Source organism: Euprymna scolopes, chromosome 12, assembly GCF_053919585.1.
Source record: "Euprymna scolopes isolate OS-2025 chromosome 12, ASM5391958v1, whole genome shotgun sequence".
Lineage (NCBI taxonomy): Eukaryota > Metazoa > Mollusca > Cephalopoda > Sepiida > Sepiolidae > Euprymna > Euprymna scolopes.
The window spans coordinates 131,917,737-131,929,827 of record NC_136493.1 but is presented as its reverse complement, the minus strand read 5'-3'; the positions used below and the strand labels follow the sequence as shown (position 1 = coordinate 131,929,827).

Sequence of the window (12,091 nt, the reverse complement as noted above, 5' to 3'; positions counted from 1 at the left end):
AATTGTTAGGTGAAAGTGCAGAACAGTTAAAGAATAGCTTTTTCAATAATAACATTATTTCAGCATGGTTCGTATTTCTTGCAGTATCAAAAATGTGGTGCTCGGTAAAAATGGCACGAGTGAATAAGTAGGTAAAAATGGCACCAAAAGGTCTTACTGAAGCGATGGGGTCCCAAATTCTAATCTCATTTTGGGTTTTGTAAAATAAAATAAAGTTGTTTTTTTTTTTTAAAACTTTTTTAGGCGGAAGTTGGCTTTCACCATTTTTATATTTGATTAGTATATATTTTCTTTCCCTTCCGCTATATTTTTTTTTATTTAATTCATTAAATCTGTTAATTATGAGGAGCAAAATAATGAATCGTGTTAATTTATTCTCTAATTTTCTTGTTTTTGTTCTGTTATATAAATTCTATTTTATTTGTTTTTGCTCTGAAGGATAAATTCTATTTTCTTTGGGTTTTTTTCTGTATTCCAATTAAGTAAAATAAATTTTCTCTAACATAAATTTTGCTAATTTTTCCGTTTAGTTTACTATATAATAATTTTATTTAAACCAAAACACGACGGTGTAGACATAAAATATCTCTTCCAAAGTTAGGGAACATATTTGGCAACTACCAGACCATAAGTATAAAACTACCTGGTATATTTCAAAACAATAATTCCCTAGGAATCGGAATCGTACTTGGTATCGGAATCGTTAATCAATATTTTCCTGGAATTGGAATCATATAAAAATTAGGAATCGTCCCAACACTAATACCAAATCATTTATTGAATTGGGATAGTTCTTATTTATTTTAAACTTTTGTGTTGCACAAATTTTAAATTATTATCAAAGTTATGTGTCTTTAAACTTTTAGTTGCTTTCAAGGTTTTATCAGTATTGTTTAAAGTAATCTAAAGAGATTTTCTTTTTTAAATACTTGATAATCATGTGTGGTGCCGCCTTATGATAAATAATTCCTCAATTCCATTTGCTGTGTAATATTTGTTTCATCTCTGTATTTCTGGCATTCCATTAGTATATGCTTTGTCATTTGTTGGTAACAGAATGTGCATTCCAACTTTTCTGTAGCTTCAATCAAGTGTGTTAGTTTAGTGTATCCAATTCTAATTTTGTTCAGAACAATATTTTCTTTTCATTCTTTTATCACTGTTTTTTTTTTTTTTAAACCATATGAATTTTTATGTTGATTCATTATCCTTGCTCCCCACCCTCCTCAGAGCCCTACAGTGGGAGATGGTTGAGGGGAAACCCATTTGCTCAAACATCTCAGGGATACAAGGATGATATACTTAAACAGTGGGTGTAGATGTTTGTGACAATTTCCTTGGGCCCGGAAAGGTATAATAAATGGATTTGTTGTTGGTAGCATCTGGTTTTACTATCTGATTGGTCCTTGCCTTTGTCTTCTAATATTAGCATATGTTTTTTCTGTGGGTGAGGTATGTATGTGATGTATTTGTAATTCTTTTTTGTAAAGATTTACTGTTATCAAAGTTTGTCATAACTAGTCTATTGATTGGGTTGGATCTCTCTGACTGCCCGTCTAGCCAAAGTAAGGGCCAAAATGGAGTGTTACAAACTCATGGTCACTTGGTTCAGAATCGTAAGGTGTTCAGTCACCAGGATCCCATTCTAGAGCATTACAGGTCGCCACTTACGGCCAACAGGTGGCCCCATTGAGGGACTTTTACCCTCTGCGGGGAGGCAGTGTGTATTCTGGAGCTCACAGACAGGGCCATTAATTGTGTTTTTATGTTTCAAATTCTTCAAGCATTTATTTGTGATGTTTGGTTTAGTCATTTTGCTTCATGGTCCATCAACTCCTTTGAGTTATTATATTCATGCTGCATCCAGTTATTTTATTTAAGGTTTTTATTTCTCAAGCTCTTTGTATCTTCAATTACTAGTTTGTACTGTTTGGTTGTTTTGTAGTGAATTTTATTGTTTCTGTTCACTGACTTGCAGAGCACGAGTTTTGCAATGGGAGAGGGAAATGGGTTATAGTATTAATATTTGGTACATTTAGGTAAGTAGGGAAGAGAAAAGGAAAAAGGTGGTCTTTGGCGAGTCACAGTGACATTTATTGGGTGGATTTCTTTCAGTACTTAGTTTATTTTTAGACTTTTGAGACATTATTGACTTTCCAAAGACAGTATGTTTCGAGTTGGCCATATTGTTATCGGTTCAACTTACGAACTAGATACTGGTTCCTTTTCGAACCGAATAAAAGTTTCAAAATGTTAAAACACAAAACTTATCCTGGCAGGTAAAAAAGTTCTTACCTTTGGTAACATTTATTTGTTATTACTTTGGTAACCTTTATTTGAATTTTTTTTACTTTTTTTTTTTCCGTTTGTTGGCTTCTCTACTACATATCCAAAGCAGCAATTGTTTAGATTATGGCCATCGTAATCTCTCTTAAAAAAAAAAAAACTTTCATCTTTAAATCTAAATTTTACTAACATTTCTTCAAATACTTTTTATCTTTAAATCTAAAATGAAAAAAAAATGTGATATTTATTATAAACTAGCATGGGTACCCGAGAACCCCAAGAACCCCGATGAAAAGAATTGGCCAAAAGATTAATAATCTTTATAGTAGGAACATGTTTTTGCCTTGCTTTTCTTAGGATACTAAAGTTTCATATATTTTAGAAAATATCCTTTCACAATCATTAAAGAATAAAATGATTTCTAAAGGATTTTAATATTTTAAAACATCTAAGGCAAAAGCGGCGTCCACATTTTTATATGTCCAAGAAAGGTATTTTTCGTCGGGGTTCTTGGGATTCTCGGGTACCCATGCTAGTTTATAATAAATATCACATTTTTTTTCATTTTAGATTTAAAGATAAAAAGTATTTGAAGAGATGTTAGTAAAATTTAGATTTAAAGATGAAAGTTTTTTTTTTAAGAGAGATTAATAGCATTTGAAGGAATTATACTATCATTATGTAAACATACATAAAAGCATAAGTTAATTAATTGCTGAACCAAACAAAGAAATTTTCCTACAGAAAAATTAAATATCCGGATGTCACAAAAAAGAAAATAGTCATTGGTAAAAAGACAAAACACGAAAGAGATAATGTAAACTGACGAATGTCATAGGATAGCCAAAGTGAAATTTAAAACAAGTAAAAAAGGAATCAAACGACCATCATAAGAAACAATGTTGTGCTAAAAAGACTGAATGCAAAGACATAAGATGGAGGTATTCAGGTTACTGATAGAACAATGATTTCAGATAAAGTTATTCCCTTAAAAACTGAGAAAATTTTTCATAGAATATTGAGGATAGGAATATAAAAAATAATGTGATAGACAACTCCACATCAAGATTTTCATTCAATATTACAATATTAACAAGTGAAGAAAAAAAAATCTTAAAATTGGTAAAAGCCCAGAGATTAACATTTATTTTAAATATTCAAGAACAGGCAATAAGCCTCTAATCTTTTCAACACAATTCTACAAACTGAAAGGCAATAGAATATATTTAGAAATCATAATATTTTAGAATTCTATGTGCACTTAGTTTTCTAATTTAGAAAGAATAGTGGAAGGATGCAGAGAAAAAAGGTAAATCAGAAGATAGGGTGATAATGTTACTGGACGTTCAGCTAAAGAAATTTGAAAAAGGAGAGAAATTGTCTTCTGCAAAATGTGGAGAAAATATGAACATATGAATGTGTAATAAACAATTTTTTTTTTTTTTTTTTTAGAAATATTTTAAAAATAGAAAAAACAAAACCATATTCTTTCACAACTGTTGAATAAATATTTTTCTTTAGTCATACAAAAAGAAAATTTAAGTTTTCACCTGTGTAACCCTTTGGCCTTCGACATCATTCACCCCGAGATCTCGGCCAAGATTTAAAACTTCTTCTCCAACCCACTGTCCTGTAAAGAAGAAAAAAAATTAAAACAATATTATTAATATTATATTCATTTTTGAAATGTATTCTCACAAAAATACAACTATTAATATGACTAAAAAATTAAAGTTACACAAATGAAATCAATTTAGTTAAATCAAAGTTGGACAAGTGGAACAGACATTGTGAAGAAATTAAAAAAAAAAAAGTTTCAAATACAATAATAAATCTAAGTTGTTTAGACGAAATCATTTAACGTAATTTCTTATTAATCTCCAAGATATCATTTGCCAACATTTAATGACAGTTTTCACTTGTCCAGGGATCAAACAGTTTTTCATAATTCTTAAGCTCACTCTCCAGTCTTTACAGATCAGCAGGTCAACTGTCTCCAAATTCCATTTTGTAAAGTTTTCTTTAATCATTTGTTTCCAAGTTTTCCTTGACAGGCCAACCTTTCTGAAATAAAAGACATTCATACTTGCATAAAAGTTTATACAGCTGAATAAACCCATTACCATACGAGTGTAACTTATTAGGATAGCTTATGCTGGGCAAATGTAGTACTAGCTTTGGTCAGACTTCACATTACAGTTCCAAAAAGCTGTCATTGCACTGCACTTGGACAAGAGAGAATTGTGAGTGGTCTGTCCAGAATTCCTCGTGTTAAAAAAAAACAAAAACCCAGAAAATTCTTTATGATGCTCATATTCTAAAAACCAAGTAAATTGATCAAATAGTTTTATTTTTATAAGTCATTTTTAGATGATTTAAAACACTTAATGGGAAATTGTAGGCATTATAAAGATGATCTCACAAGTTTGAATTATTGCCGAGTTATCTTTGTTTCTTACTTACTTATAATATTTGATTTTCTTAATTAAAATAAAACTACTTGATCATTTTACATGATTTTTGGAATGACATTTTCATTCTATCACAGGTATGTACATCAGATTTTTTTTTTTAATATGGGAGGATTCTGAACAAGAACCGAATTGTGTAACCAAGAAACAAAATATATTTTTTTATAATAAGTCAGCAGCAAGTAGACATTTTTAAACAAATGGTGTTGAAAGAAACATACACTTCATAATCCCCCCCCCCCCAACCAGCTTTTTCAGATAATTTTTTCAATTAAAAAAAACTCAGGTCACAGAAATTCCTCATTGGCTACTGTATCGCTCCACGGATCTAAAACATCCATATTACTATGACTTAAGAAACCAAACGAAAAAGAAGCTTGTGTGAAGCATCTTAGAAAAAAGTATAAAGGCCACAAAAGATGAACAGTGTTTGAACAATCTTGTTTAGACTTTTAAAAATCAAATACAGGTCTGCTAACAAAATGTCCTCGATACGCTAACTTAAACAACTTGGATGATTAAAAAAAGACGATATATTTCACATTTCAAAATAAAACATTTGTATGCCTTAAAAATATACAAATATAGATAAATAAAACATAATATCCAAAAGTTTATATTCTATGCAAAAAATATACTTACTTAAACGAGAAGCATCTCGCGTATCTGAGATCATTTCACGTACTTCTTTGTCATGAACTGTATCATACCAGAACTAAAATATAAATGTAATAAAACTAAATATTAATTTTCAATTTTACACATTTATCACTAAATTCAAAATAGGTTTGATTGTATCAACATGAATCTTTTTTGTCATGTTACCTTAAAAAAATTAATTGTACTTAATCTTATGCCTAAAATCATTATTTCAGTTGTGATCAAAAATCATTAAATAATTTTGATACTAGAAAATGATTAAAATTAAGTCTGAAGTTTAAGGAGTTTTAAGAAATTGAAATTCAAGGAATCTTTGTGCCCAAAGTATACCTTCTTACAATCCCTTAAATATTCCTAATAAAATTTGGGGAATATTTATCAATAATGTTTAATAACTATTGCTAAAATTTTACAAAAGACTTCACATATGCTTGGCATAAAACCAAATTAAACCCTTAAGATTTAATATGTTTCAAATCCCATAATGATTGATTAGTTTAAAAGTGAATCCCATACATAGAAATATCTACTAAAGTTTATATAAATATAGATGAGAAAAATAAAGGAGTATATAATAATGTACTTATTAGTTTGTAAGACAGTATCACCTATTTAAAATCATGGATGGACTTATGCAAAAAAAAAAAAAAAAAAAAAAAAAAAAAAAGAAAAAAAAAAAAGAACAAGATATTAAATAACTTAATCTTTATTTGATGTTACTAATTTATCCAATAAATCCTTTCAAATTGTATATTCAGGTATGAATGAATGTATATGAGGTTATATTAAAAAAGTTGTATAAACTATAAATTATGAAAATAAAAAAATCTTAATCACAATCATTCATAAGAACGAAAAATGGGATTATTAAACAGGCAATAAAATATGTCTACACAAGGTGTCAAAGATGCATTTTACCCATTTCAAAAATGAACCATTCCAAAATCAAAGTTCTGTCATGGTAAAACATTATTGGTATTATCTTGCTTTATCTTCAGTCAGGAACCCTCCACTTCCTAAGAGAAGAATAATGTCAAATCTATTGACTTGCCACCCACAAGAGTGAAGCTAGACACAAAGTCAGTTATCGAATCCAGCTCCTCCAAAAGAAGCACTCTGGATGGGAATACTAATACTGCCTGCACTCCCTCATGAATGTGGGCATCCTAGGTAACAAGTTATGCTTCCCACCCACTTAAGATATAAGTACATAAAAAAAAATTTCAAGTAGTTTTATTAATTAGTCATGGATTCTACTAAGTTACTAATATTTAAATAATCATCCTACCGTTGTAGATGTAACTGAAAGTATTTCAATGAACCCGTTAAAATAGTGAATTATGATTTGAAATATGTGCACACTTGTTGCTACAGGTTTTCAAAATGAGTCTACTCACATACAGATGTCAATCCTAAAAATATCTCCTCAGTCATTGACATTTAACTGGATTTCAAGAAGTCTTATAATGAAAGAACATATGCCAAATTTCAGTCGAATCTATTTACACTGGAGAATAGTGAGGATATAATTGGCACAATTGGTGACAGAGTATAGGATTGTTCAGCAGACAACACATGCCAGCATATAAAACAAATATTAAATATGATTGTTTAAACATTGTTATATCTAATTTACACATTAATACTCACAAGCAACGTTTTTTTCTCTCTTCTGTATAAAATGAAAAACAATGCATAGATAAGTAGTACTATTGTTTGTTTTGAAAAGGTCTATTTGGTCACATTAAATACATTTAAGATAAGGAAGATAAACTTTCCATTTAGTATACCTAATTTTATTTGGAAATAAAAGATTAAAATTTAAAAGTTATCTTTATATCCTGCACTTCTCCAGCAAACACACTATAGAAAGGCCACCTTATATTGCCCAGTAATAAATGAAGAGTCTTGTGTATTCCTGTTCGGAATTCTACATTAGTTTCTTTGTTCCGTTATTTTTTTTACTTCATTTAATGTCATCAACTTCTTATGTTGTTATGCTCTAATCTTCCCCTTTTCCAAGCACTTTTAAAATGCATGCATTAAGTTAAAAATATAATTCACTCTTAATAAAATAATTTAAGATCAGTGTATCAGAGTTTTTTTCAACCTATTCAAAAGATTTTTAAAATTAGGTTTTATATAAAAAAAAGACAAACCAAAAACTTTAAAATATTCTAAATTGAAATAATTTAGAATTTAATAATCAAGCCGATAAAAAACTTTTTTTTAACATAATTATTGAAAAAATTTACTAAAATTTATTGAAACTGCTGACATTAAAGATGCTTATAAACTTTAACAACTTTTGAGTGCATGGTGGAAGAAACTAATTGAAATCATTCATTGTCAGTTGAAAAGTAGTTACAATTATAGGACATAATTTTCACTGTATGAAATATCATCTGTTCTTAGTTACTCCTTCTGATGCCAACTTAAAGAATGCTGCCATATTAAAACATGCAGCTGTATCTTGGGATAAAAAGGACAGATCCTACACTCAAGTCTTTCCTTTAATCAGACCTAAAGACAAGATAGCAATGGTATAAAGATTGACAATTGAAACAAGCTGCTGACAAAGTTACTGACATGTATTTTGGAAGGAAGAATCCAATGAGCAAATACTCCCTCCTCCATAAAACTCAATATCAAGGTCTTGTTAATATGACCTAAGCATTACTGCTAGCAGTGATTTGCATTCGAAAAAGTGAAACTGAACCGAGCGGCACTTACCCTAGGCGGGTTGAACCGGTTTCCTCCAAATTCACAAGCAGTCCCCAGTTGCTTGCATATCCCTGTTGAGGGGAGAGGACATTAAGATTTTGTAGCTTTTTGTAGGGAGGTGTTGATGTCTCAAAAAGCACATGCCTAAAATTTAGGAGAGTTGAGGGTGTCTTAGCATCACAGTCGCTCTCCAGCTATTCATTTGAAACTGTACACAATGATGTTGCAACCAGACTTAGAATTTGTGTCATCAATCTAGTTCAGTTATCACCTAGAAACCATTAAGTGCAACTAAGCGAATACCCTCCAAACACCTGCCGTATGTGAATAGCTCGCTTCCTTAGGATTAGATTCATTGAAGCTCAGTCATTTAGCAATTTAGTAAACATCTACAAAATCATTAAACATCTCGTCGACAAACATGAGCAGATTTTTTGATCTCCAGGTGTCTAGCACACAGACATACTTACAAAAGCAGAAAACTGCACAGTTCCTATGACTTTCAGAAACATTTTTTTGATGCTCAAAATTGCTGAAACATGAAACAAGCAGTTATCCTTTAAAATCCTCGCGCTTCCGAAACATCAGATGATCCCTCCCCCCTATATGCTGTTAATTTTCTTGACATCTGTATTGCAAACACACATCTGAGGAGTTGTAGTACACTATATACAAAGATTTCATTATTGAAAATAAACATTTTAGACCATTAAAAAGGGCAAAAGTTATAGACTGTTGACTTAGAATGAGTGCTTTATGCTAAATTGCTGGCTGAATGATTAAATTTGTACTCATTTTTGCGTTTAATACTAATCCTAACTGTACATCGAAGAGATACCATAATTAGTTTAGTGCACCTCATAATAACAAAAATCCAAACAAAATTTCAGTGAGATTGGCCCAGTAGTTCCAGAGAAAAAGTGGAACAGACTGATGGATGAACCAAGAGAAATATAATAATCATTTTGATACCTTCAGTTTTATGTCCATTATGTTCAGTTTTATAAATGTCTTAAATCCAGGCATTTTACACTTCAAATTATTCCAAGCGAATGCTATGCAGCAAATCTGTGCATTTAGTGTTAATTTGACAAAAAAATGTGATTTCAAGCTTATGTGAAAGTCATGGTTGTGGACTTTGAATTAAAGAAATGAATTTACTTGAAATATCACAATTTCAATAGTCAGAGTAAAGCATTTTCGCTACCAACTCCACATGCAAGTTGTTAGCATAAATCCCGATTTCATTTTTTTAATTTTGAATTAAGATTTTATTAAAAGAAACACTAATTCACGCAGATTCAAAAAACATGCACGTCCAATTTAAAATCTATGCATATATAGTAAACGATCTGTACATATCTGGGTCTTTATTTTTTTCTTTTTAAATCATAACTATAATAAAAAATGAAATAACCAGCAGCATTTACTAGGTGGGTTCAACAGGCTACTGCAGGAGGAGGAAATTTCATGGGAGAAATTGGTTAATTTGGGGTTTCAAATCTACAGATTTTGTACATGGGATTAAGGATCAGAACTACAGTTAACTTAACCTCTTTTTAAATTTATATTATTTTAACTTTTTGAAGTGATGCAATTTACAAATATTCAAGAACTTAAAATTAGTTCATTCTTTTCTTTTACTCAATTATAAGTTATCCAGCATCACATATCAAATATGTTAAACATATGAATCAAGATGGGTACAGATTCATTCATTGTGCTGATTTATGGGGTAATTATTACAATTACTGTTTTAATAATTTGTTTATACAAAAATGGTACTCAGCATTGATTGTGCCTAAAAAGGTTGATATGGCACTAAAAAATATCCAAACCTTTATTATACATCATACAGTTTTATTAAATATTTGTTCTTGAATATCTATTTCTGATTTCTACATATCCAATAATACTTTCAAGTAAGAAAACATTAACTTTTGCCGTAATAATATGTATATAAATAAAAAAACAAAGAATTACACTTTTACTTAATTTTTGTAAAAATGTTAAATCACACAAAAATGTGACTGTTTAATTAATCTGCCAGAAGTGGGTAGTTAAAAATGAGTTAAGTTAACCTACCTTGACAAAATTTCTTTTGGAAAGTGGCCTCCAACCACTTTCATATATACCTTCTAAAGAATATTCACCTGTAAAAATAAAAGAGAACATTTTAAATGATAGGAACAAAACTTTTAGAATACAAAAATTTAATACATAATTTATTCTAGATAAAAAAAAACAACAACAAAAAAAAAAAACAAATTCAAAAGACAACTGATTTATTAATTTATATTAAAAAAAAACTGAAATAATGAATTTGAAATCGCCCATAGCTATTCTACATCTGTTAACCCCCAAAACACGGAGAAATGTGTTAATTTTATAAATATCAAATATAAAATAATGAGCATTAATGATTGAGGCGGGAGTGGTATTTTAAATATTTAAAATAAATTTAAAGAAAACCTAACATATCTGCACTAATAATAAACAGAATTTACTTTTAACAGATTAAAAAAAAAATGGTTTGATTAGAAATAATTATCAAGGATTAAAGATCAATATTTTAAATCTAGTTAAGAAAAAACAATGTATGAAAGGAGGGAAACAGAAAAAGAACAGGGTGAGAGAAAAAGAGAGGAGGTAACAAAAGACTTCCGACACAGATTTATAAACAAAGTTGCAGTTACCATCTATAAAATACAGCTTTCTTGTCAGATATTTAAAGTTAAACCCAAATCGCAGTAAAGCTGATATATCAAACTTTGCTACCGACTACTCAATTTTAATAATTGTTCAGTATTATTGTTTTTAATTACAATTTATTTACAAAAATCTTTAGTTCCTCTCAGATGCTTGCTAATATATAAAACATTTTTAAATCATTTAAATGTAAAAATCAGCAAGGGAGAGAACTTATTTTTAAATTTAAGAATACAAGTTCTCTACCCAAGTTTAACAATGTGCAAATAAATAAATATTTGCAAACAAAATGACCTTGCTGCATTCCAGGCAATGCCATGCATACGCCTTTCCTTGCTAGTTGTTAATAAAAAGACTAGACCATGAATAAGCATTAACTTTGAAACGTTTATTCATAGACTAATAAAAGCTACAGATACATTGCAGAAAGACTTAATTGCTATGCTGATATACAGATCATCTATATTATAGATAAGATGGCAAATCGTAATCATAAGAATGCTAGCAATTAATTTCAAATTAAAATATATTCAATTGTTTTAAACAAGAGAGTATAAATAAAATATGAAAAGAAAAAAATGTGAGAATGTTGTTATTAATTTGTAACATACCAGGAAATGATAGGAAATACTGTGTATACAAAACAGTGGTGAATGTTATGGAAGCAAAAATAGAGCCACACGAGTAGAGGCAGATACTTGTAGCATTAAATAGAAGCTTATGAAAGATTTCAATTTGCCTATGCATTCAATTGGATAGTACTAGACTTTTGAGGGGGCAGGAGGGGGAGATGGAGTGGAATGTACAGTAATTAAACAACTTACAGATGGAATTAGAATGTTGGTCTTTTAGCTAGGAGCAATGTGTAGTATACTAAACATTCTCCTTGATCAGTGGAATAAAAATCCTTCTAAATAGAGACAATTTTTACTTTTTGTTCTAATCCAGAATACCCCAACCCTGGATTTTCTCCCACAAAGTTTTTGACACACAGCACCATCAGATGACTTTTTTTTTTTTAGCTTTGATGATCAGACAATCTCATTTGTTAAAATAAATAGTTAATGGGATGAAGTTACAGATATATATTTTAACAGGCAAATTCAAATAACACTTATCAGGGTCAGCTGAAATGTCTAGAAAATGGCACTTGTTAGCAATGTACAATGTATGTGTGGTTAAAGTCCCCCCCCCCTTCTAGACACATGTTTAAAAAGTCTCATTTAAGAACATGTCATATT

At 29.8% G+C, this 12,091-nt stretch overlaps 1 protein-coding gene across 6 annotated transcripts in view; it reads right to left on the bottom strand.

Moving 5' to 3' along the window:
* The window catches only part of LOC145291489 (uncharacterized), a 129,571-nt gene that overhangs the window by 63,400 nt on the left and 54,080 nt on the right, over positions 1–12,091 (bottom strand). For all 6 annotated transcript variants that reach the window (XM_080137371.1, XM_080137372.1, XM_080137373.1 and 3 more), the window contains exons 6-8: positions 10,227–10,294; positions 5,400–5,472; positions 3,837–3,916 (exon numbers count right to left, since the gene is read on the bottom strand). In XM_080137371.1, coding sequence (XP_079993497.1) covers positions 3,837–3,916; positions 5,400–5,472; positions 10,227–10,294 — 221 coding nt within the window. The remainder of the gene's footprint in view (positions 1–3,836; positions 3,917–5,399; positions 5,473–10,226; positions 10,295–12,091) is intronic.